The sequence below is a fragment of the Photinus pyralis genome, unplaced genomic scaffold, assembly GCF_008802855.1.
Source record: "Photinus pyralis isolate 1611_PpyrPB1 unplaced genomic scaffold, Ppyr1.3 Ppyr1.4_LG3b, whole genome shotgun sequence".
Taxonomy (NCBI): Eukaryota; Metazoa; Arthropoda; class Insecta; order Coleoptera; family Lampyridae; genus Photinus; species Photinus pyralis.
This window is the reverse complement of record NW_022170510.1, coordinates 6,420,424-6,448,098: the sequence shown is the minus strand read 5'-3', so window position 1 is coordinate 6,448,098 and position 27,675 is coordinate 6,420,424. Positions and strand designations below refer to the sequence as shown.

General features: G+C 35.1%; 2 protein-coding genes across 3 annotated transcripts in view; one reads left to right on the top strand and one right to left on the bottom strand.

Annotated features, from left to right (window-relative positions):
- The window catches only part of LOC116166832 (microtubule-associated protein futsch), a 155,816-nt gene that overhangs the window by 98,799 nt on the left and 29,342 nt on the right, over positions 1-27,675 (bottom strand). The window lies entirely within an intron of this gene.
- LOC116166833 (translation initiation factor eIF-2B subunit alpha-like) lies at positions 11,169-24,489 on the top strand. 2 transcript variants are annotated; one of them, XM_031481989.1, is made up of 8 exons: positions 11,169-11,323; positions 11,396-11,497; positions 18,606-18,745; positions 18,799-18,915; positions 18,965-19,077; positions 23,924-24,068; positions 24,129-24,254; positions 24,310-24,489. In XM_031481989.1, the coding sequence occupies exons 1-8, from the start codon at positions 11,308-11,310 to the stop codon at positions 24,457-24,459; spliced, it is 909 nt and encodes a 302-aa protein (XP_031337849.1). In that variant the 5' UTR covers positions 11,169-11,307; the 3' UTR covers positions 24,460-24,489. The 2 variants fall into 2 exon arrangements, with proteins under 2 accessions (XP_031337849.1, XP_031337850.1); XM_031481990.1 differs by lacking the exons at positions 11,169-11,323; positions 11,396-11,497 and adding an exon at positions 17,664-18,232.

The following is a 27,675-nucleotide window of genomic DNA, read 5'->3' as shown; positions in this document are numbered from 1 at the left end:
TATCAAGTTTAAGCAGTGATAAAAAAGAACAATGAATGCTTATACAGAGTGGCCCAACGAGAAGTATACAGAGGGCTTATAGTGTATTAAATTTAGAAATTTCGAAAAATTCTCGAACACGTCAATTTTGTATTCGAGGGGGACAACTTTTGGAATACAAATCATGAACCCAAGTCTTCACCCCTCTACGTAGGGAGCTTAATCCCTAAAATTTTAAATGGAGTCCTATGGCAAATGGCACATTATTTGAAAGCCAATTTAATCGTGATTACTAATCTGCTTTGCTTTTTAAATTCTATTGATTCGTTTCGGAGATATTGGCATTTGAAATGGTTTTTTCTAAACCAAAACAAATGCTAAATAAGTCACACCTTGTATTAAAATTTTATTTTAACGCTTCAATTTGTTTGTTAAACTTAAGTGAACCTGTCAGTTTCGATTCCAACCCCTGGCGGCAAGACGATAAAGCTTCAGGTCCCGATTACTTCTGTCAAAGATAATACAACACTAGAGATAGACACTCTTCCCTTCTCTAAGAGATAGACACCGTAAATGGGCAAGTTGCTAAACCGCTTATTTAGTTCCGTAAAGAAGATATAGGGGACTTTTGCAATTAAGCCTATCATCGAAAGCCGTAATCGTACGTATTCGACACACGAGCTGCATTATATTATCTCTTCCTTGACCTACCCCACATTCCTTTAAGTATTTACATAGATTAAATTACATTTAAAGGTAGGCGTCTCTGAGAATTTCCGCCACGTTGCGATTTCAACAAATTCATGCATGTTTTTCCTTGTAAGTTGTAAGCAAAGATTTGTAATGCATGTTTTTCCTTTTAAGTTGTAAGCAAAGATTTGTAAGTAAGCAACTACCCTTTGTATAATATACAGGGTGTTACACGACCGTTCGAAAAAAAAAATCGGGTTGTAGAGGGCATCAAAACAAGCACTTTTTCCAAATAAACCGAGGGTCCAACGTGTTTCGTTTGGGAGCCACCCCCCAAAGAGTGTTGAAATCTGCATTTCTTCTTTAATTTTTTTCTCAGCAACCATAAGAGTTACAAAGTCGGGTGGCATGTCTTTGAATAGGTTTTTGGGTATGCTCTTTCCGATTTTGCAATTTTTTTTTCAAAATTCCTACCCCTAAAGGGCGCACCCCTAAACTAGGGTGCAAAAAAAAAATTCTGATTTCGACGAAATTTGGTATCTGGGGGTTTTTTAACATGAAAATCACGAATCTGAAATTAGTTTTTGAAAATTCGAAAAAAAAAGTTCCATGCAATTCTTGGCGGGACAACGAAAATAGAGATAATTCCACGAAATTTGTTGTGTACATACTAAACGAGTTAAGGAACAAAACTGTCGAACAGTTTTTTAAAATAACTTTTCAAACAAAAGTTATACTCATTTGAATGTTGGTCCTTCGGGTCGCGAAGTGTCCCAAGCCTACTAGTAAGCCATAATTTCGCATGTGTTGGTTGACAAATGTAAATTGTAAATTGATAATTGGAAGAAATAAAAATAACAACTAACTTCACATTAATTTAATGTACCTTTTCGATTTGTCCTTAAAAGGAGCGTGTTCTTTTGGAAGTTATTTTTCAACCTAAGATTATGAAAATTTTTGATCATAGTGAAAAAGTATCATACGGAAAGTGATTTGACTTTTTCCCCTACCTTATTTAGATAATAAATAATCGATCAGCGCTTTAAGATACCTTGGTAGGTGTTTTAATCGATACATCGAATTTTTTAATCATTTAATGACCGAATTAATTCCAAATAACAAAATATCGACTCAAACCGTTAATCTTTTGTTTTTGCGACATTGTCAACCAACACATGCGAAATTATGGCTTACTAGTAGGCTTGGGACACTTCGCGACCCGAAGGACCAACATTCAAATGAGTATAACTTTTGTTTGAAAAGTTATTTTAAAAAACTGTTCGACAGTTTTGTTCCTTAACTCGTTTAGTATGTACACAACAAATTTCGTGGAATTATCTCTATTTTCGTTGTCCCGCCAAGAATTGCAGTGGAACTTTTTTTTTCGAATTTTCAAAAACTAATTTCAGATTCGTGATTTTCATGTTAAAAAAACCCCAGATACCAAATTTCGTCGAAATCAGAATTTTTTTTTGCACTCTAGTTTAGGGGTGCGCCCTTTAGGGGTAGGAATTTTGAAAAAAAAATTGCAAAATCGGAAAGAGCATACCCAAAAACCTATTCAAAGACATGCCACCCGACTTTGTAACTCTTATGGTTGCTGAGAAAAAAATAAAAGAAGAAATGCAGATTTCAACACTCTTTGGGGGGTGGCTCCCAAACGAAACACGTTGGACCCTCGGTTTATTTGGAAAAAGTGCTTGTTTTGATGCCCTCTACAACCCGATTTTTTTTTTTCGAACGGTCGTGTAACACCCTGTATAATATAATAATGATTCATTAGAAGTGATGATCGCTTGAATTTCGCGCGTAAGGATTTAGTGTTTTTTGCATTATTTTACATTGACAGTTTGAATTTCATTAGTAATTTTGTTCTGCAATGAATAATTCACCGAATACTATTCTGTGGAATAATTGTTGTTCTGTCATGACTCATGACTGTCATTTAAGAAACCAGTGTCGCAGTTAATTGTTGTGTGCCATTTGTGCAGAGACTTGTTATTAGTAGACCGCGCATACAATGCCAGTCGCGTATAAGAGTGTTGCCAACATGTTTAGGCAACACATCATACACGTAAAGGCAAAGCGCGAACCAGTTTACCAAGATCTTACATATAAACAGTCGAAATAACTAGAATCATTGCATAAAAATTTTATTCAATGGTAAAATGAAATGTGCTTATCACTTATAATTGCACAAGAGGTTTGTATTTTACCGAGTAAATTTGGGTTGTTAAGGTAATGAAAATCTGTTGCCTAGCAATTAGACGAGAAAAACTGTCAACTAATAAAAATGCGACACCGCAGGTGGAGCATTTTTAGGTTGACAGTTTTTCGAGTCCAATTGCTAAAAGGAAACAGATTTGAATTGCCACAACCCAAATTTACTCGGTTTAAATACAAACCTCGAGTGTAATTCGGCAGGACAATTTAACGAACAAGAAATTCACCAAACTAATCAATTATTGACAGACGTCAAACTAGTCATATGGGTAAGGATAATGCGATTATTGGTTCGAAAATGAATAAGTGAAAAAACCACTAGTGCATTTGTCGCTGGAAAAGTTGCAGGTAACTTTTGCCGCTGTCAAAGTGACAATTTCACTGCGGCTTATGCGATTTTTTATACATGAGTTGAATTGTCAACATAAAAATGTGTATTGGCTTTTAAACAATACTCATTTGTTGTATAAATGTCTAATTCTCACATCTACTTCGTTTATTTTCTTATTTTCGTAATGGATACGTATTGTAAAGAATACCTTCAGTATTAAGTTCACTGCAGGCTGCAGGACATGATTATGATATATGTGATGATCATATGATCTTGAAGTGCAAAAAACAAATTACATCCGTGGAGATTTCTGCGCGACGTACAACAAAGACGCCGAATAAACAAATTCATATCTCTGTTACACTATCGAAAAGATTATTGTTTCTCAAAACATTCTTGTGCTTTTCTGCTGTTTCCATTCCATTCTACATAACTATACCTATAATATAATAGACGTAGCTATCCGGTAAAAAAATACCTTATACGAAAATGTACACTAGATTACATTTATTTCATTATTACCGTTTATAAACTTCTGAGAACATTATGTGTCTAGAAAGTGTGCGCTTTCGATTCAGCAAAGAAATTTTACAAAATATTGAAAAACTAACCCAGTTTAGCGATATAGGTAATCCCAGCAAAAACAAATAGTGAAGATTGGAGCGCGAAAGTTCTTGCCTTTACGAGTTCGGTTGGTGGCCTACCATGTTGACAACATACAACTTGAGCTATGCGCGGTCTAGTAGTAACAAGTCTCTGCATTTGTGGTTTATTACTTTTTCCATTTTGAAGAATTTTTAGAATTGATGCACTAAAATATGTAAGAAACGTGACTGTGTCTAATGTTAGTTCATAACTTGTGGTAAAACAGAAGCAGTATTTGTAGATTATAAATAAGTAAACGATTTACTGAAAGCATGATGATACACCACTGCAATTAAATAAATGATCATCAGTTAGTACCAACTTTATAATTTTTTTAATTTGCGGGAAATTCAAACTGTCATCACTTCTAATGAATCACCCGGTATGTACTTTATACAGGGTGTAACATCCCCCTGGGAACGTAATGCCGTTACCCTCACCTTTAGTATAAAAGATATCGGAAAAAAATGGAGGAGCAAAAATGTTTCTAAAATATTTCTGGTGGCGTGCTGTATTTCACTAGCGTATCAAACATCCGTTTTTTTTAAATGGAACACCCCATATTTTATTGACAAATTCAAAAGTACTGTAGAGTACTTTTTTTATTTTTTATGTAACATAGTTTACCCTTAACTTTACCCATTTCGCTATTATGGGGACATTCCAGTATAGCCAATCGTATTTTCGGGCTACAAAGGAGAGCCATTAGGATCATTAATAACCTTAAATATAGAGAGCAATGCAAAGACGCTTTTGCATCGCTCCGTATGTTAACATATCGTTGCTTGTATATACTGGAGTGCCTTCTGTACATAAAAGCAAACATTGAAAATTTTGAGGTACACTCTACGTGCCACAACTATCAGACCCGTAATAGGGATAACGTAAGTCTACCTTTTGTGAGGCTGGACAGGACTACATTTTCGTGTAACTATTATTGCATACATTTATACAACGTCCTACCTTCTCAAATTAAACAACTTATATCCCAATTTAAAGTAAGCCTTAAACAGTACTTGACTGCAAAAGCTTTTTACAGCATCAAGGAGTTTTTAACAAATGATTTTTCTGACTTCGGTGACACTGTTCTCTGTGATTAAGCTGTGATATATAGTAATTGTAACCTGTGATATTGTTCGTCTCACATATTTTTTCTGTAATTGTTTTCGGTTGACGAGTGTTAAAAACTTTGAATGTTTTATTTACACAATATACGTTATTATTATGGTCGGTGTTTCTTGTGAGAACTCAGGTCTAGCCTGGTTAACTAATCGCACGGATTAAAATCAAGTAACGATTAGTGTCTGTGTCTGTGTCTGGTGAAGTTATGTAGGGTCCAACATAGCTATTGATGGGCACAATAGCCAACGCTATCAGGAAAGATTATTATTATTATTATTATTATTATTATTATCGGTGTTTCTTGTGAGAACTCAGGTCTAGCCTGGTTAACTAATCGCACGGATTAAAATCAAGTAACGATTAGTGTCTGTGTCTGGTGAAGTTATGTAGGGTCATTAAAAAAAAAAAAAAAAATCACACACGTACATTGGACATCTAGGGATAATGTAATTCGTACTTACCAACATACCTATTGATGGGCACAATAGCCAACGCTATCAGGAAAGAGGAAAACAAAACAAAAAAAAATCATTATAATAATTCCTGTAATTTTATTAAATGGAGTTTATTGTGTAGGTGTTTCTTTGGCTTTGCGTTTGGGTTGAATACGAGTGGGTTGTGATAACGTGGTGTGCTTCTGTGAAGAAGGAGTTTTGTGTTTTTCAATTGTATTTATGGTGTTTCTTTGTTCCTGAGGTCGTATTTGTGAGGTTGCTTGGGTTTTTGGTGGAGATATTGCAGTATTTTGTGAGCCTGTGTTAAGGTTTTTGCGTTTCGGTTGTATACGAGTGGGTTGTTTCTGAGAAGAAGGAGTATTGTGTTTTTTAACTGTGCTAGAGCGTGTAACTTTATCGGATGGACCTGTCTTTGTAGTACATGTTGCGTTACTTGTGTTTATGGTGTTTCTTTGTTCTTGAGGTTGTATTTGTGAGGTTGCTTGGGTTATTGGAGATATTACAGTATTTTGTGAGCTAGTAGTGCTGTATAGGTTTCTGCGTTTGGGTTGAATACGAGTGGGTTGTGATAACGTGGTGTGCTTCGGTGAAGAAGGAGTTATGTGTTTTTTAATTGTGCTAGGGCGTGTAACTTTATTGGGTGGACCTGTCTTTGTAGTGCATGTTGCGTTACTTGTATTTATGATGTTTCTTTGTTCTTGAGGTTGTATTTGAGAGGTTGCTTGGGTTTTTGCTGGAGATATTTTAGTATGTTGTGAGCCTGTAGTTCTGTTAAGGTTTTTGCGTTGCGGTTGAATACGAGTGGGTTGTGAAAATGTGGTGTGTTTCTGTGAGGAAGGAGTTATGTGTTTTTTAACTGTGCTAGGGCGTGTAATTTTATTGGGTGGACCTGTCTTTGTAGTGCATGTTGCGTTAGTTGTATTTATGGTGTTTCTTTGTTCTTGAGGTTGTATTTGAGAGGTTGCTTGGGTTTTTGCTGGAGATATTTTAGTATGTTGTGAGCCTGTAGTTCTGTTAAGGTTTTTGCGTTTCGGTTGAATACGAGTGGGTTGTGAAAATGTGGTGTGTTTCTGTGAAGAAGTTTTGTGTTTTTTAAATGTGCTAGGGCGTGTAACTTTATTGGATGGACCTGTCTTTGTAGTGCATGTTGCGTTACTTGTATTTATGGTGTTTCTTTGTTCTTGAAGTTGTATTTCTGTTGTTGCATGGGTTATTGGTGGAGACATTACAGTATTTTGTGAGCCTGTGTTAAGGTTGTTGCGTTTGGGTTGAGTACGAGTGGGTTGTGTTTGTGATAACGTGGTGTGTTTCTGAGAAAAAAGAGTATTGTGTTTTTCAGCTGTGCTAGGTCGTGTGGGTGAGGGCGTCTTTGTAGTGCGTGTTGCGTTACTTGTATTTATTGCGTTTGTTTGTTCAGGAAGTTGTGTTTGTGTGGTTGGTTGAGTTAAGTTTGGAAATATTACAGTATGTTGTGTGTCATGTTGTGAGTCTAAAGTGCTGTTTAGGCTTTTGCGTTTGGGTTATTATTATTATTATTATTATTATTATAACCTTTTCTTCTCAAAATTTGACCGTTTTTCGAATTTATATTTTCCAGAGAAACTAAATCACGCCGGCGCTTAAATTTTGAATTCAGGCACATCCTGGTGAATATTTCAACACCGAACATAAACAATTAACATGTTAAAAAATTAAAATGTTTTTTGCAGATTGTTGCTCCATTGCTCCACATGTAGGTTAACTTCCGACTTCCGAGGGTTATGATGACTCCATGCAATCGGAAGAAGATTTTTTGTCATCTAATGATGTGCGAATTTGTTGATTTGCAGGTGCATTTCTCATAACTTTATAAAAAATTCAACATAATTAGCAATTAGCAAAATCATGTTAAGCCATAACTCAATTGGAAATTTTCTAAAGAATTGAATAACATTTGAATCTGCTTTTTGTCTTACTTACTTGCTCGTAGTCATGGCTTACATGATTTTGGTAATTGCATTTATTTCCAAATTGTTGATGAAATAATGGGAAATCCAACTGAAAATTAACTAATTCGTATGTGATTAGATGAGAAAACAATCTTTCTTTCGATTGGTGTCACGTGTCATATTATAAGTTACCATGGGGAGCACAATCTACAAAAAACATTTTTCCCATGTTTATTGCCTATGTTCGGGTCGGATTTTTAAAGTAACGGCATCGAATTTTTTTTTAATAACTTTTGCCTGAAACCGTCACGAAAATCTAAATTTCGCAGGGCTATTTTGACATTAGAAAGTTGATCTTTACCTGAATAGTACTGTATTATTTTTGCCTGACTCCCATTACAGTCCTAGTACATGCAAAATAACAATTAGATCGTTCATTGATTCAACGATTAGATAATTATAATGCAGACTATGTGGATATTTTTAAATATTAATATACCAGATACCTACACAAAGGATAATATGGTTTTTTGTTACTAACAATGAATGGAATATGTGTGGATTCCTTTAGTTTTGCGCCAGTCATTAAAAGGTTTGTACGCCTTTTCGTACCTTTTTCTTGACTATGTGGGGAGCGAGTATTGCACTACGGCGGCCGCAGCTTCGGCTACATTTTAACAACGTCTTGCGTAGGTATACCTACTCTTCTGCACTGATACCTGCTTTATTGTACCTAGTTATAAAGACTGTACCTATAGTTGAAAAGTACAAAGCATATACTGCAAACTGCATTAAAAATGACACTGACTGTTTTAATTATTTTGAAACAATTAAATAAAGTGATTTTAGCATGCGTGATTAGGTATCAAAATTTCACACATATGAATTATTGTACCGTGAATAATTTAATTTAGAAAAGTTATCTACATGTTGCGGTTTCAGGTAAAATTGTATACATAATACGTCATGAAAGTGAGTTCACCTGACTTGGAGGCATTAAAGAGATACTCGGACGCTGCGCGTCCTCGTACTTTTCAATAAGCCTCGCGTCATGTAACAACCACTTTCATGACTTATGTAAATAACTATTTTTTTAGGCTATCATCACAGAAACGTTGATTTTGTGGACGCTTTAGCGGCCACCATAAAGTTTCACTTTATTGTACGCTTCTGATGTCAAACTTTACTTTATTGTACACATCTGTCAAACTGTACTTATTTGAAACTGATGTGTGAGAACCAGTAATTTGTTTGATACAAAGCGTTTATCTGGTCTGGCCCCATCAAGGATTGGGCCATCCACGTGCGTTTTTTTCATTTTCAGACTTGTAGGAATGTTTCACACTATTTTGCATAATCACAATGTTCACATTTAAAATTGTAGTTTGACGTTTCAATCTTTGCTGCTTGCAGAGACCTTTTTGAAGTGTAGAACCAAAACATGAGGAAGATGTTATTGCTTACATTATTATACGAAGAATCACCAGCAATTAACCGAGAACACAAGTAGCTACCTCTATACCTACCATCAAAGTAGGTAATCACTAATCAGGTTTCTAATAATTGTACAGCATGTTAACTATAAGGTCTTGGAAGCCACAATTACGAAGGACGTATTGCATTTGACATTATTAAAATCTTGTGCAACGGAGGAAGTTGCGATTGTACTCTCAAACGCCTGCTCTTATATCATATATGACTTATAGTAGGGGAGCTAGCACGAAATCCACTGAACGAGAATGATCAAAATTTTAACCGATGGGGTTCCATTTTGCCTTATCAGAGTATGCTAAAATCGATCGTCTGCCGTCTCAGGTCATATGACTTAAGGCGCTGCGGGTACTTCTTGCGGTACCAATTCTAAAAGGTTGTTTTTCGAAAAAATAAGTTATACACCTAATGAAAACGTTGATAATAGCTCTTAAAAAAATATTTAAAAAAATCGCGAACATTTGATAACTCCGTAAAAAAACAATTCTTAGTCGGTTTTTCACGAACTTTCTACGGATATAACTAGGTTACCGTTGGATGAATGAAGCTGATTTTTTTTACAGACTAATGGTAGGTACAGCCAATGACTATGACAGTGTTTCTTTTTTAAATTTTTTCTCTAATTATAAGATATCTTATAATGTTAAGATAATAAGATAATCTTATAATTAGAGAAAAAATTTAAAAACGAAACACCGTTAAGTCATTAGTAGTACCTATCATCAGTCTGTAAAAAAAATCAGCTTCATTCGTACAACAGTAACCTAGTTATATCCGTAGAAAGTTCGTGAAAAACCGACTAAGAATTGTTTTTTTACGGAGTTATCAAATGCGCGCGATTTTTTAAAATATTTTTTTAAGAGCTATCATCAACGTTTTCATTTGGTGTATAACTTATTTTCTCGAAAAACAACCTTTCAGAATTGGTACCGCAAGAAGTACCCGCAGCGCCTTAAGTCATATGACCTGAGGCGGCAGACGATCGATTTTAGCATACTCTAATAGGGCAAAATGGAACTCCATCGGTTAAAATTTTGATCATTCTCGTTCAGTGAATTTCGTGCTAGCTCCCCTACTATTAGGGTCGCAACGCTTGCAGCTTCCAAAATTTCATTTGGGGTATCTGAACTGTCGCTATCACCCATTTTGATACGCACAAAACACACTCAAAGATACTAATTATAATTACATACGACAGGAAATACTTTGTTTTTAATTGTCTAAGATAACTATGATTTTCAGAAAAAATATGTTTATGAGCAAATTTTTGAATTCTTTTTTGATGATCGCCTAAAAAATGTTGTGTGCACCTGTGCATGGCCAAAAGTGATTTGTTAGGCCTCATCTGAATTGCGGCCTCGGCTACCGCCTCGGCCACAAACAGCAGCTTCGGCCAAAAAAGATCACTTTTACGGCCTTGGTACACAAATAACTATTATTAAATTCTTCCAAAGACCTTCTGTCAGTTTTTATGACAAAAAAACTGAGAAAAAAGTGTCAAAGACAAAAAGCTAAAATTTTTTTTTTCGGCAAAACGGTTATTTTTATTTCGTTAAAGTCTTGGTAGTCCACATTAAGCATAAAAGGATGTAAGACTGTCAAAAACTTTTTTAGCTTCCTAGCACGAGCTAGGTAGCTATTGTATTGCGATAGCCGTTTTTTGGACATGTCATAATAGTGTAATTGTAAACAGGAACAGGTAGACTGTCAGGGTGAAACTGAAGGTACCTTCCATTCTTTATAACTTTATAAGAAATACGGCAGATTTTTCTGTAATTGTTCAGTGTGGAATATATTATTAATTTAAATTAGAGCAGAAAAATAACGGTGAAAGAATGCGATACGTCTACACAAGGCCTCGCTTGACTAACACATATACACATATTATAAAGAGCCAATTATCTGCAAAATGCAGTGAATAATCGCTACTTGTGGTAAAAACATTTTCCGCGGACAAAATTGAGCGTTTAAAATTTATACAGACGCCCCAAACAGAGACTGCCCCAGACGGTGTCTATCTAGTGTAGTATTATCTTTGCTTCTGTATAACTCTCGCCAGGAAAGATTGCCGGTCACAGCACACCTTGTGTCGATTTACAATCTATGTTTTTCTTAAGATGCGAGCGACTTCCGGAATAGGATCGTGCCAATGTTGAACGAAAAGTCTTTTTGTTTAACATTGACACGATACTATCCCGGAAGTCGCTGTCGCTCACATCTTTAGAGAAACATAGATTGTAGACCGGGATCAAGTGTTCTATGACCGGCAATCTTTCCTGGCGAGAGGTTTACGTATGTTCTACTCGGTGTCTATGGTCGCCAACTCCCCATCTCTATGGTCAATTGGTGATTGAAATATAACCTCTGTTCTCTCAATATAACCTCATAAAATTAGGGCTGAAAAATTATATATTTTTGAGTGATTCGAGTTGATATTGGAACAATGTTAAGCGAAAGTGGTAAATATAACTAAATCTTTCACATTTCTGTGGTGTTTCGAAATATATAAATGCATCATGTAATGTTTTCAGATGTCGAATCATATTTTTTGAACATACTAAATAAAGAAAATGATGTCTCTGTCAGTGTTGCTGCTATAAGAACACTTATGGAAATAATCAAACGAGGGGGTTGTAAGTATTGTTATTCGCTACTAATGTGTTTCAATCCCTTCCATTTGTAACATCAAATGTAGCAGGTGCTTCCGAGTTTTAATTATACCTAATGAGGTGCTCAGATTTGCACATAAAAAAAAGGAGAATGTTTCTGTAGCAGTGTTGTCTATAGTTATAAACGATGCTGATTTTAAGGCAGCTTTCACACTGAGGTGATAAGCAATAAGTAACTGGCAATACGCAACACGCAATATTATTGGTTGTGCCTATTTTACATCGAATTAAATTAGAGGTCTCACATCAAACAACTAGTAACTGTCGATAAGCAATATGCAACATTATTTTGACATGATCTCGCACCGAAGCAAATAGACTATGCAGCAAGATTTTTTATCACTATTCAACATGCACTGCGTATAGCCAGAAATAAATGTTGCCATAACTACCAACACCTTCCGTTCGATTGAAACGAGTAGCTCGTGAGACTTGTCGAATAGGTGCAACCTATAATTACATTTTATTTATTTATTATTTACATATTATTTCCTTATGATTTGTCTTGTGACCACAATAATACAAAAAATAGTATAGCCTATAGTGTCAACACAAATCCAATTGCTTATTAGTTATCATATGAGAAATCATATGACAAATATTATAGTGTAAAGCCACCTTTATACCATCTGCGCCAACGGGGCGTATGTGTTTGGTATATGTATACCGTTATATTCACATAATCTTGACAACATCTTTAGATCCATACGCCACCTAGTAGCTAAGCGAAGGACTACGAGACGACCCGTAAGTTAAGAGCCTCATCTCAAACGAAAGAGTTTCCAGACCTGTGTATATGAGCGTGGTTAACAGTTTTCAAAATCGTGATCAAAATGTCAAAATCTAGAAATTAAAAATATTCTAAAAATCTAGATAATAAATTTGGATACTTACCCATATTTTTAAACAGCTAATGGCCAACTACTGACTAGTAATGTTTTCTCGAGACTCGAATGTTTTCAAATGCAACAGATCTTACAGCATGGCTTGTAATAATAGATGGCATTATCTGTATGCAAACCAAATTAGGTTCACCTCCGTAACTTTGGCAGAATTTGTGGTATGATTACAGAATTTTTGTGAGTGATATTTAGTAAAAACTAATGGAATGCTCAAAATAGTATTTCCTTATCACTTCTGGTTTGGCCCGACCGTGAACCTAAGTTGTGAACTTGTAAATGGGACACTGGCATTAAATTTTTGGATTGTACAGACAATTTCACACCTGATAGCTTATTTTCAACAATCTATACAAGGTTGAGTGAAAAAATAATTAAATGGTACCTATTTTTTACTATAGGTGGCCATGAATAAACCGAAATTTCTCTTCCTAGATTCTACACGAGGGGCCAATTGTATTTGGAAGTCTTTTTCATCTTAAATAACTTTTTTGTTTTGATTTGATTTTTATGAAATTTATTGAACTATGAAAAAAATGCTATAGCATACTTAAATTGAAATAGAAAATTTGAAGGAAACCTTAAGAGAGTGAGGATCATTTTCATAAAGACTTGCTTTTAAGGTTGTTGCAAAAATTAGTTAACTAATAATAAGAGATACAGCGTATCATTAAATTGTGAAATAGTTTAAATTTACTCAACGCTGAGAGGGCGATACTCTGGCCCTCTAGTAACTGAGTTGAATAACTAAAATGTACCGAAAAGTTGGTGAGATTATAGGTACCTGCTACAGTAACATTATTCATGGCGGTGTTGCCAAAGATACTCTTCCTAATTTCAAAGCTGTGTGGGCGAGAGTCAGGTTACTCAAAGTAATGAGTATTAAACTAACAACAACATAAATTGTCTCGCACTTCCCTGATTATCACCTTTCAGTACGATCATTCTATAAATAAAAAATATGACCTGCCACCTGTTTAATTCTTTAATGATAATGTTACTGTCCTATACTTCCTCCCATTATTTACATAAACTCTGCTTTGTACTTGTTTACATCTGTCTTCAATCGATTATTCATATGCAATCAATATTTGTATAGATTGATACCGCCAATCCCCTAATTATAACATGTTTGACGTTTTGTAAAAATCTGATTTCTTTTAGCGGTACCATCGTATAAGCAAATCGTAATAATTATTTGATATCAGAATTCAAGGGCGCTAACGCTAACGACGAAGTGAAAACACATATACAAAATATCGCAATTTTGACAACAATTCATAATTTTTTTAAACTCACTACCAAAGGCATTTACAGAGAAGTTGCCTTGTCATACATCGAAGGTGCGAATACTCGTCATTTAGGTATAGTTTGCACCCAGGTGAGGACCATTGAATTTATAACTGTCCAATTCAATGCTGCGACCTTTTTCTACTTGGTCAGATGAGACAAAATGTAATTGTACAGCACGATCAAGGGATAGGCGTTTAGTACGTCCATACTTTCTTCGAGTCTGTCTCTCCATGTACACGATATCTTTGTTTAGAAACGTCTAATCGTTTTGAGAAATGGTACACATAACACATGTTAGATGTTCTTAAATAAGAACTACTGTTTTTCAGCTACGTAGATCATCAGGTCAAAAAGTTACACTCCAAAAACAATCTCGAGGATGGTTGGGTACTTAGACCATATAGTACATGGACTGCTATTATCCCTATGCTTTCAATACAAAATGGGTGGTCACGGATAGAGGGCACTGTAGTCGTGGGTATGCGAATCTCAGGGTAAACTAAAGCCGTATGAACACCACTCGGATCGCGTAAAGAGTAGCTTTTATGGGAACCGCGTAGTACGGGAAGCTTTAAATACTCTTGATTATCTTCTATACGTCCACAAATACGGATAGGTTTGCTTTTTTGGCATATCTAGGCGATTAATTAATTGACGTTTGTTAATTTATAGGTTGACAGTCTCAAATCGTATCTAATCGGACAACTTCGGACAGACTCGTTTACCCTGAAACTCACATACCCAGGCGATGTCCTTGACCATATTTTCGTTTCAATTAGCAGTCCATGTACTATTGGTCTAAGGTTGGGTATCAGTTATATCGGATTTTTGTATTAGTTTTTCGTCGACCTCTCGATAACAGCATAAATTACACCTTAGTTACGGGTGTAGTAATCAAGCTCATTAATGGTTAGAAACCATTATACGTTAGCAACCATTAATCGTTAGCAACCACTTATACATAACCATTATGCATTAGCAACCATTAATCGTTAGCAACAACTTGTACATAACAACCATTTTATTAAAGGGAAATGACATTTATATAACAATTCACTTTCGGCAACAGCTGAGAACTTCCATCTACCTAACCATTTTAATCTCGGTTTTAATGTAGTGAGATCAGCAGCCAGTATGGTCGCCAACGATCTCAGCAAAGCATATCCTGTGTATATCTTCTCGGATAAGGTATTGTTAAGGTATTCAGTTACTTTACCTTCAACATTGAGTACGTCGACCACAGAGATGAACTTTTCCATATCTTTAACTGTTAATACACGTACTTTAGTACAGTTGCAAAAGAATTATTCTAATTTCACATACCTTTTCAAGGTAAAATGTCAACATGACATTTTCGGAAATATCTCCTTTCAAATTCATTGTATTCCATCAATTGCCGAACTGATTGAAACCGTTCCAATAAGTTTCTTTTGATTTGAGTGGATATAATGTTAAAATTGCCTCCGCAGCTGAGTAAGCAACATAATCTTCCACTGCGATTACGAGGACTGACGGTACAGCATTAAACAACATATTACTATAGCAACGACAATAGCTGTAATTTAGTGAAAAATCGTAGCTCATAATCTCTTTTGTAATTTCTCGTAGTTGATTTTAAAATAACCTACCCCAGTGAGGTCGACGAAAAAACGTTGTATGCAATTCATGTATAAATCGGCGATTATTGGTTCGTTCGAATTTAGTCCACTCGCTGCGCTCGTGGACTAAACATCTCACTCACCAATAAAACGCCTCATTTATACACTCATTGCATAAATAACTATTTTGAAACTTGAAACTTTGACATATGCCTGGCGTTGCCGCCTCTCCCAGGATTTAGTCAACTGTCGTGATGATGCGTCCCTTTGTTGCCATCGCGCTGGGCCGCGACATATGCCAAGCAGTGTGGTGGAGTTTGTGGATTGGGGGGGTTGTCGGGGGGCGGCTAACTGGGTGTTATCCGACCCAAACGGGTACGGCCACAGCTTCGCCACTGGGTATCGGATTTTTGTATTAGTTTTTAGTATTAAAATTTCGCAATGGCTTACTGTGCATTTTTCGGATGCAACATCCTGTATAGTTATGGAAATGTGCAACTTTTTGATTTACCCAACCATGCTACACAAAAAGAATTTGGGGGTCTGTTAACCACCATTTTGAATGTCTGGCTAAAGAAAGAATGCGCAAAAATCTCTATAGGTAGTGCCACTTTGATCCCCATTATGGATGTGGCAAAAAAATCTTGACATTCAGGGGGTATGGTTAACGCTAGCGTCCCATTACTTCAAATAGCAAGCGCTGTGTTAATCAAATCTAGTAGGTACCAGAAACCTTTGGGTTCAGATCATTGGTAGAGCAAAATCTTCATTGATTCAATAATTTCGCCGCGGAAACTTTAAAATGATTTGGCTTTATGCAAAATAACACAACAGAGAGACAGATCGATATCATCGAGATTTTGTTTGATCCGGATTCCTGGTGCTTCAAAACGTGTATTCTCGTAAAGTGGGGGGTGATTTAGATTTTCCATTGTGTCATAACAGTAATCCTTTTTATTCAATATGCAGTAGTAAATTTACCTAGGTACGTAACAAAGAATACTAAATCTTTGCTACGTATAAAATTAAATTATGTATGAAAATAACGAGGAGTTCAAAGGTCGCTTTGTAAAATAATATTAAATAAAGATGGATGATGTTATGGCATATGGCAACATTGCAAGAAGGAACCTGCAAGGCATCGTCATCGAGGTTGATTAATTAATAATATTTCATGTGGTTAGGTAACACATTTAACAGATAACTATTTTAACGAAACCTATTCCGTTGTACTTCTTATTATTAAGTATTCTTTGCTTAAAGGTTGCTCATTATTTAGTGGTAGTGGCATCAAAAAACCTTTAATATTGTGGAGTAGGTGCTATAAAAAATATGTACCTATTTTATACTGATTTCACTAAATAGAAAAATATTTCAAAGATTCAAAGTGATGCACATGTTTAAAAGTTTATAAGGGAGGAAGTGTTTTTCATTACATTCAATCGATGGATCCGACCGTAACTAGAACTGCCTTTTGGATTGCTATCAAACTTACTATTCTCCTATGGAGAATCTGATAAAATAATATTTGTTGATACTTTATAGTGCATAAATGAATAAACGAAACAGTCTTGGGTAACTAGGACTAGCTTAGTAGTTATACAGGGTGGTGACTTGCGTAACGCATCATAGGGATTTCAATGTAAAATTCATAACATGCGATTATTGGCTCCCCAAATTATTTTAGAGCAAAAATGTATTAAGGTTTTTTGTAGGAAAAAATTTTTTACGTCAATCAACCGTATTAGTTTTCAATTTTTTGCATAATAAAGACGGAAAATTGGAAAATAAAACCCCCATCTTTTTCAATAATCTGTGATGCCATGGAATTTTATAATACAAAAACTACGCCAATATCCGTCATGCCATGGAATGTCTGCTATAAAACAAATCAAATTCTATCAAAAAGTATTATATTTAGAACAGCGAATTCAACATAAAGAAAGACCAAATTACTAAAAACGGTTTCCTAATATAACAATTTACAATAAATGTTCGAATAAGTCACCATTAACTGCAATACAGTAACCAAGTCGATCATAAAAGCCATTTCGAACTGCTGCTAATTGATAACTGGATATCTTTTTGTTTTAGAAAATTCCATGGGATCGCAGATTATTGAAAAAGATGGGGGTTTTATTTTCCAATTTTCCGTCTTTATTATGCAAAAAATTGAAAACTAATAGGGTTGATTGACGTAAAAAATTTTTTCCTACAAAAAACCTTAATACATTTTTACTCTAAAATAGTTTGGGGAGCCAATAATCGCATTTTATGAATTTTACATTGAAATCCCTATGATGCGTTACGCAAGTCACCACCCTGTATAGTCAATTTCTGCTAATCTTTAATAATCAAATTTGGGAACAACATTTCCTGCAAAAAAAAAAGGATGTATTATTAGAACTACCACGTTCGTTTAAGCTTAGGAGCCGCAGTCATCCACTCCAATCATTATGGTGTTGTTATAGTAGCGTTCATTGGAACTTATGCATAGAATAAAACAGACTTAAAAAATGAGTTGGAGGACTATCTTTGTCTCACACAGTCTCGTTATCGTGATGGCCATTTGCTTTTGTGAAGAAACAATGTCAGGTTGAACGGTAATTGTTATAAACAAATTAATATACCTACTCGTAATAAAAATTTAAAAAAAAACGTGCCATTGTTTGCGTCTGTGTGTTCGTCCCGGAATTTTTTGCTATAGGGAGCCTATATGTTGAAGGCGCACCCCGTGGCCTTCAAATTTTGTTGTAAGGACAAATTGCCTGTAGAATCCAAAAATGAAAAAAAAATAAGAGGGTGTATCTAAATGTAAATTGTATGGACAGGAAAATACTATTTGATCCGTTTTTTACTCATAATATCACCCTCCAAAATGTCATGTCAATTCTGCCAAAGTTACAGAGGTAAGTGTAGTTTCGTTTATATATGTCGTAGTCTTTTAGTGAAATCCGTCATTTCACAAAACGCCCAGTCATTTATATATGAAACTGTGGAACAGTTTACTTTCCAGGACCAAGCGATTGGATTCCCTTCCCATTAGAGATCGATAAATGGTATCCTTATCGATCTAGAAGGGGAAGGGAAATTACCCCACACGTACAAATTTTCAGCGTTTCACTAAATGACTAGGCCTCGGACTAGGCGTTTCGTGAAATGACGGATTTCACTAAAAGACTACGACATATACACACTGAATATGGATAGAATAATATAATCCTATTCATTTCTTTACGTTTAGGTGAGCAAATTACTACTTTTGTTTGATTTTATGTGCAGCTGGTACCGTACAAGGTCTGGTAGAAGATCTAAAACGTGGTATGGAAATAACAAAAAACACTAATTACCCTTCTGCGGCCATAACATCTAGTTGCGAATTATTCAGGAGGTTTATCACATTATCCATTAACGATAGCAATGTAAGTAGTACTTAAAGAAATATCAATTTGAAGAGAGAAATATTGTTTTATAGACTTTTGCTCAATGTCAGAATGTTATGTTGGACAGAGGAAACTTGTTCTTAAATAAATTAAATGCATCTAGGGATAAAATCAAGAAGCTGGCTTCGCAATTCATTATTGATGGCTGTGTAGGTAAATTATTAAAGCTGTTATTGTATGTATAATTTTGGTTCGTAGAGAATTTTAACACATTCAAGGTCCAGAGTTGTGCTCCATACTTTAATAGAAGCAGCTCAACAAAATAAATACTTTGAGGTATTCGTTACCATGTCTGCGCCTGATGATAGTGGGTAAGTGCCACTTATACACTGCGTTCAAAATAAGGATGTCTATCATGGGCATCTCTGGAGTCATAGAAGATACAACGCTGATCAAATTAGAGAAAAGTTACGCAATTAAACAGTTATTCAGCCCTGTGATGTATCACTAACGTTAAACTTGTTTTGAAAAAAGTTGTATTGAAAATGGTTTTGGAGATCCCCATGATAGACATTCTGATCTTGGACACAGTGTATAAGTATGCGAAGTTATTTACTGATATAGTTTACCCCAGAATGACGAAGAGTTATAAGTCATTGTGGGTATAAAATAATGTGGGGTATTATAAAATGGGACAATAGATGCATTAGTAATATTTATTACTTTTCCTCATTTTGAAATGCAATAAACATAATCAAACTGTTTTTGTGTCATGTAAAGTATACTCCGTTCAATAGTTATTGTCAGTGGTCGAAGTGGCAAATATTTTTTACCGGTATGGCTGAACTGATAAAATCTTAGTATTGTATGTATGCGTATATTATCATGAAAAAACTTTATCCGTTATGCCTATGTGGATAAATTTATTACCGGTATGTTTCACAAAAACCAAAAATCTATCGGTATGCCATACCGCCGCATACCGCCTCACTTCGACCACTGGTTATTGTCCCAGTAGTAAACCATGTTAGGGTGATGAAATTCGCTGTGTATATGTGCTGTCACTCATTAGGTTATGTCCATTTTATGCAAAATGATAATTTCCTGTCAATGTGCAAAACCTAGTTGCCAGATTTAGTTTTGGATTTTGTGGTAATTTTGTTATAGGTTAATATGTATAAATTTCATGAGAAACAACTTGCTCAATACATTTCATACTTTATTGAGTAGGCAAATGGCTCTAATGAACATTATTAATTTCAAAAGGCTGTTATATATGAACTTATTTACAATTATATGCTTAGTTAGCAGGTCGCTGGTGGTGATCTTTATGAATGAAACATTTCCACATTTAAATGCTGTTATGCTGGTCTAAACTTCGAGCAGCTTTAGTCTGGGGCTGGATCAGCTTTGGGAGATGTGTGGTGTAGATTCCCAGAAGATAACCACTGCTCGATAAGTCAGTACCATCGTACCCGAGATGCCCTCAACGACCTCATTGATACCTAACTGCGCTTGAGTATAGTTCTTGCTTCCTCGGTGCCATTGGAGTGTTCTTCCTTGGATCTTTTGTTTTTCGTCTGTGCTGTTTGATGATTAGTACATTTCTGTTAATCTTATTTCCGGCGGGTAGCTTACTATTCTTTGGGGAACAAAACAAAACAGTAAAACGCTTCCCTTCTGATTTAATTTTAGACGGATTACTTTTAATTTCAGAATCGTGTACCCATTTTAGTACGCTGGATTCATTTGAAAAATCCAAGTCTTCCAAATACACGGATGTTATATTTTCATTTGAATTTTGGTATTGCAAGAATTTCCTCAAAAATGTAATTTTAGATGCAACAACATGTTTCTGTTCACAGAGAATTTTACGTCCATTTACGTGTTTGTATTTATAACCCATGGATTTTAGAATGTTATATAAAGTAGTTTTCCCGCGCGTCCCTTAGTAAGTCAGCCAAAGTAAAGTTTTCATTTTTCGAGTGATAATTCCAAATCAGTCGTTGCAAATCTTCCCGAAATGAGAAATTTTTATATATGATATCAGTTTTAGGTCGTGGGCCAAAGGTTTCAATTCAAAAGTATCCATCCGGATAATTCTTTCAATGGTTTTTTCTGATACCTAGAATAGTACAAACCCCAAAATTAGACCGAAAGTTAAGTTCAATGCATAAATACTCGCATCCCAAATGTTACTAAGCTGGGCTAAGATTTCCGCTTTCCTTAGGTCTGGCCTGTCTGTTTTATAATGTCTGTAGGCTTTTAAAATTTGCATTTTCGCATCTGAGTTTATGATCTTCGGTATATTTTCTTAATTATAAATCACAATTGACTAATACGTATCCATGACGCTGATATACAAATATATCCGGCTTTATGGTTCAGTGGTAGAGCGTTGGACTATAAATCCGGAGGTCGGGTGTTCGAACCTGGGTTGAGGTAAATCTTTCATCTGTGACAGAGATGGGAATTACCTTAGACCAGTTTCGAGCATTCTGCCAACTACTCCGAATTAGGTTTTCCTGCAGTTTTCCTAATTCGTAAAGTAAATACCGGAGTAGTATAGAACAACTTAAGACCTTCTGCAGAGGCACCTCTAAAAAGCATTAAGGCCGAAACCCATTGGCAACACGCCACGCCACGCTACGCCACGCCACGCCATGTGGCATAGGTTCACGTGGGATAGTTTGTGTACATATTTGTAACACGCCACGTGATGACACGCTTGTCATTTTATTTAAAAAATTGGCAGTAGTAACTTTGAGTGCGATGGACTACACTAGCGCAAGCAGTTCGTCTAGTGAGAGTTCTTTAGAAGAATGTGCTGCTGCTGCCATCGTTTTGAATCAGAAAAAAAAGAAGATTCTGGGTGCACAAAATAAACCAAAACCGGGAAAAATATGCTGCTTTTCATGTTTTAATGAGAGAGCTGGAGGCAGATCGTAGTCGATACCATATATTTCCGTATGGACAAAGAGCAATTTCATTATCTACATAATCTTGTGAAAGATAGGATTAAAAAGTGAAATACAACATTTAGGAAATGTATTTCTACAAAAGAACGACTGTTTACCCTATTATTGTTTTTATTGTGAGGGTATATTAAAATAACGATCCCCGCTTTTTGGACAAATAAAAATCATTTGTCGTTTAACTTTGAATTTCGATTTATCAGTTATTTTGTTATGGATTTGTGTGTATTAAATCCTCTAATACCTAAACCTAACTTTCCTTTTTTAATTACCATATTTAAAAACGTTCTACTCATTCGTTAAAGACAATTGCATGCTTAATAAAGCATTTTAGGTGATTTTCTACTTGTTCTGTTCGCCATCTATCGGCAACATTCCCGCGGAATACCCCTCTTAAATAAAATAAATACCGAAACAGATTGCCGCGGGAGTGGAGAGGCGACCGGGGAACATTCACACGTACCAACACGCGTCGGTCACATCTGAGGGTTTTGAATTGTCACACGTGAGGTGGCGTGGCGTGGCGTGGCGTGGCATAGCGTGTGTCAAGTGTGTACGCGGTACATGTAAATAAATGGATGAATATACGCATACATTTTCGTCACATGGCGTGGCGTGGCGTGTTGCCAATGGGTTTCGGCCTTTATGCGGGTCACTCTGTAATTGGGCGCAAGTCTGTTGAGGGCCCTGAACAAAAGAGGAATAATAAATAAATAAATATTAGGTCTAGTGGCAAACAAAGTGTGAAAGCACTGACAACATTGTACGTTTAATCTCAAATAGTCAAATTAGACATTCCTGTATTTCACAGCTGATTCTGATGAGTTTTAATTTTATTAAACATAAAAACAAAATTCCATGGCTACCTACTTGGACAATAACTATTGAACGGAGTATATATTTATACCAAAGGGACAAGTATAGGGTTAAGTACGATTGAGTCCTCACAGATGACTTATAGATGTTATTTCATAGATAAGTATTGACTATGTTGCGTTTATTGCTTACCAAAATACATAGTATTTCTTCAGAGATTTTGAAAATTCAAGTGCATTTGGAAATTCATTCGATAAGAATTATAAAATATATGGAATATACTAAACATATTTTTTGAGTTAATCCCATATGTCTGAAAATACAGGGTGATTCACAAACCTTTATGCTATATCCCAAAATGTTTAGTTCAAGTAAAATGCAAGGTGTTACAGCAAATTTCGTTGTTTTTTTAAAATTCTACTCAAGTGTTCTCAGTTTTATGACCTAACTTAATTTAGAACAGATACATTTGTTGAAATTAATTCATGTATGAAAAATCATACCCCATATAGATCTCTTCCTAGATTCCAATTTTTAATCCGAATTAGATTTGGTGGGGCGTTAAAATAGGATCACAAACCAATCCTTTGAAGTCATGTAGTAACGATCATAAGACCGTTAACTCTCTCGTTATTCCAAAGAAGTCGACATTCAATTTTCTTATTTTAAATGGAAAAGATTGTGCATATTTCGGGACCGAATTGAATCATACTATTGTTTTATTTGGATACTCAATGGCCTTCTGCATATCGACGAAAAACAGTTTTTTGTTTAAAGGCCAGTAGTTCCATTATTATGAGGATGTAAAAAACTGTAACGGAAAAAGTTTTGTTCATTTTCACCTAGATTCTTCTTACCCAGACTTCTCCGAGAGTAACTTTAGATCATCGAACACCCTAACAACTGCTTTGGTATTCCCTTCCCTTATTTCGTGGTTTTCCTTATCAGATTCCTTCTGACCCACACAATATTCTTTCGATCTCCGCAGTGTTAAATATGTGTAACAAAAACTCGTGTAATGAGGGCAAAAACGGACGCTAATTTTTTCAGCTCTTTCTTCTACTAGCTGCTGTGTTAGATTCTCTATTTTTTTCAGTCATCATTGCAACAACGCGCTCAAAAACAACGGAACCCCTGAAGCTGAAAATACATCGTTTATTGGTTAGGCTCAACAATTTTTAGTACTGGTTTTGTACCTGACTAGGTCTTCATTTTCCTCTTTGTTCTTATTGGCTCTCTTCCAAAATTCCATTGTGCTTCCTGTTTCAACAGCTTGTTAAGGGACCGCTTTCTTTGCATAATTTTTAACGTAGTTCCTAAAAGACGCTGACCAGTGGTTCCGGTAATATGGACATCGATCGTTCTTGTGAATCACCCTGTATATCCTTATCAGCCTTTAGTAATTTTATATGATTGGGATATTTAGGGAAAGGATGTACAACGATTTGAGAGAGCACAAAATACAATGTACTCTGATAACGGATGCTGCCATTGGGTACATAATGGAATCTATAGATTTTGTAATGGTGGGTGCTGAAGCAGTTGTTGAAAGTGGAGGTATTGTGAACAAGGTAACGTCCGCAAATGCACAAGGTCTACTATTACTAGATTACATTAAATGGCTGTTACAGATTGGCAGTTATACAATGGCACTGTCTGCAAAGGCTATGAACAAGCCGTTTTATGTACTAACAGAAAGTGTAAAGTTCTCTAGGCTATTTCCATTAAATCAAGGTGATTTACCTGACGAATATAAGGTAGGTGTGAACATAAAAATTAAAAAATTATGTAAAGCCATTTTGTATTTTGCAGTATTTATCAGTAAAACGTAGCGGTGATTTAAGCAAAGAACATCCACTCGTTGATTATACTCCTCCTTCTTATATTACGCTTTTATTTACAGATTTAGGAATTTTAACACCTTCAGCTGTAAGTGATGAACTTATTAGATTGTATCTATGATTTGTAAATCAATAAATGCTTTTCGTTATATCATTTTACGTAACACTCCTCTATATGTTTAAGAAACAAGAATAATTTTGCTTACTATATGACGTGTTGAGGTTTATTAAGCGCCAATTTATTGCCGAGATGTTAAACTAAATGACCTGCTCAGTATTTAAGGCCGATTCCCACGTAGCAGCGCTTCAAAACACATACTTACGGTTTTCATTTAGTCCCTTGCTATTTCCCTTTCTTACTGTTGTATTTTGTTACAAAAAATTACAAGAAATACTTAGAACACATTTTATAATGAATATTACATTTAAAAATCTCTTATGACAGATGCCTACCCTGATATAAATACAACATCTTCCTTTTTTTTTTTTTTTCTAAAACAAACAAATCAAAACAAACTTAAAACAAAACATTATTATGAGATTACATAAAATAATCTTTAAACTTATTCGGTAATTTAACAATCCGACCACTGTTGTTTTGTTTAATATTAGAATCAGGAATTGGGTCATTTGAAGGATCAATTTCACAGGTGGTTTGATTGTTAATAGTTTCTAAGTTATTATCAGCGGTGTTATCAGAAGAACGATCCATATTTTGAGTTTGATCATGATCATTTGAGCAGTTTGATGAGTTGTTAATTTCAAATTTTGTATTAGTTGGTTTTAGTTGGCTAAAGTTTCTTCTAACAACATTGTTCTTATTATTAATTACATTAAAAGATCTAGGAGTGGAATGATTACCAACTACTTGTCCTTTTTCCCAAAACTGGTCTTTTATAAGAACATTATCACCTGTTTTCAAATTTTGGTTAAAATTTTTTGCACTTTTATCGTGATTTCGTTTAAAATATTCCTGTTTGGCTAAAAGTTTTTTATGTGCATCTTTAGGAATTACGGGTTTTAGTAATTGTGTGTGAATAGGAAGCTTGGTTCTGGTTAGTCTGTTCATGAGCATTTGACTTGGCGATATACCAATACCCGAAACGGGAGTATTTCTAAACTCCAATAATGCGAGGTCAATATTGTCGTGAGAACATTTCTTGAACACACAAGTTTGAACTGCACATTCTGCTTGACCATTACTGCGTGGATATTTAGGAGAACTTGTGCAAAACTGGAAATTCCACTCTTTGGAAAAATTCTTGCATTCAAAGGAAGAAAAAGGCATATTGTCACAAATTACTGTGTTGGGAATACCAAACGTCGCGAACAATATTTTGAGGTGTTTAATAATTTCTGATGAGGTTTTGTTTTTTAATAGAATGATCTCGAGCCATTTCGAGAAGTAATCTTGTACAATAAGATAGCTATTATCTGCATAATCCATTATATCACAAGCTATTTTATAAAATGGTATATTTGGTATCTCATGTGGAATCAATAAATCCCTTTGTTTAGCATTTTGGTAACGTTCACAAACATAACAATTAGATATCATATTTTGTATGTTGCTTGACATGCCTGGCCAAAATACAATTTGTCTAGCACGTTGTTTGGTCTTAACAGTACCAAAATGAGGTTCATGAAGAAGCCGTAAAATATAGAATCTTAGTTTATCCGGGCCTATTAACCGGTGGTTTATAAATAACAAGCCATCTTCGACAGATAATTCTGCTTGAAACTTATAAGTATTTAATTGAACCGTCCATTAGTTCATTACTTTTAGGCCAGCCATTTATAATATAGAACATTACCTTTGACAAAACTGGATCATTGGCAGTAGCCTGTATAAATTCCAACCTTTTAGCATCTGAAATATTTAAATTTTTGCTTAAAGTATGAACAGTTTCAGAAATCCATTGATCATCACCTTCGCTCTCTGGAAAATTTAGGTAAAATCGTGAAAGCAAGTCGGCAATAAACATATATTTTCCTGGCAAGAAATTTAACACTATTTTATATTTAAGTAATTTTATTCTCATTCTTTGCAAACGCGATGAGGCGATATCTCCAATTTTTTTATTCATTAGAGTTACCAAAGGTTAGTGATCAGTATTTACCTTTATTTCGCGACCATAAATGAAGATATGAAACTTGTTTACTGCAAAAACAATAGCGAGAAGCTCCTTCTCTATTTGGGAATAATTTTTCTCACTAGAACTCAAACTACGAGAAGCAAATGAAATAGGTTTGTCATCCTGAAGAAGACAGCGCCCCAGACCATCTTTGGATGCATCGGCTTGTATGGTGATTTTTTTAAATGCATCAAAGTTAGCTAACACTGGAGCATTAGAAATTATGTTTTTAATTTTATGTATCACAACCGAGTGTGCAGTTAACCATTTAAATTCAACTTTTTGTTTTAATAATTCACGCAATGGAGAAGTTATATCGGCTAAGTTCGGTATAAACTGTCGCAAATAATTTATCATTCCTAAAATACTTTGCAGTTCTTTTACATTTGTGGGATCTTTTAATCCTTTAATTGCTGCTATTCTGTTTGGATCAACTGACATTCCATCCTCCGAAAAGATATGACCAAAATAATTAACTGAGGGTTGCTTAAATTGAACCTTGCTAGGATTAAATTTAACTCCATTTGCAGTAGCTCTTATGATCACGGAATTTAAAATTTGATCATGTTCCTCGGAGGAATCGGCAGCTATCAAGAGATCATCAATGTACACTTGAACACCCTTCAAGTTTCCAAAGATTCTTTCATTAATGGCTTGAAAATATTCTGGAGCCATATTAAGCCCAAAAGGCAAACGATTAAATTTGTAACAACCAAAGTGCGTAGCAAATGTACAAAGATCACTAGACTTTTCAGTAAGTTCTACATGCCAAAAACCTTCCTTTAAATCGAGCACTGTAAAAAACTTTTTACCTTTAAGGTTTCCAATTATATCTTGAAGAGTTGGAATAAGGACATATGCGGGTCTTTTAATTTCTAAATTTAAATCACGAGGATCCAAACAAAGTCTTAAGGAGCCATCCTTCTTTTCAACAATTACGATATTATTAACCCAACCAGATGGTTTATCAACTTTTGAAATAATTTTTCTATTTTCTAAGGATATCAAGGTTTCCTTTAATTTGTCACGAATAGCAAATACCCCTAGGAGGGTTAATGACCGGTATGGCTTCATTATTTATTTGGATTTCACATTTATCCTTAAACTTACCCAGATCTTGAAATAATTCTAGATTATTCTTAATAAATTCATCCTTAGTCATAAACTTACCCAAGGCATCTACTTTGCGTGCAATAAGATCT

What these genes read in the sequence shown, in the direction of transcription:
- LOC116166833 (XM_031481989.1), top strand. An exon ending in AATAATCAAACGAGGGGGTT is followed by an intron (nt 11,498 to 18,605) that starts GTAAGTATTGTT and finishes TTTTATGTGCAG; the next exon opens with CTGGTACCGTACAAGGTCTG. An exon ending in AATTCATTATTGATGGCTGT is followed by an intron (nt 18,916 to 18,964) that starts GTAGGTAAATTA and finishes TTTGGTTCGTAG; the next exon opens with AGAATTTTAACACATTCAAG.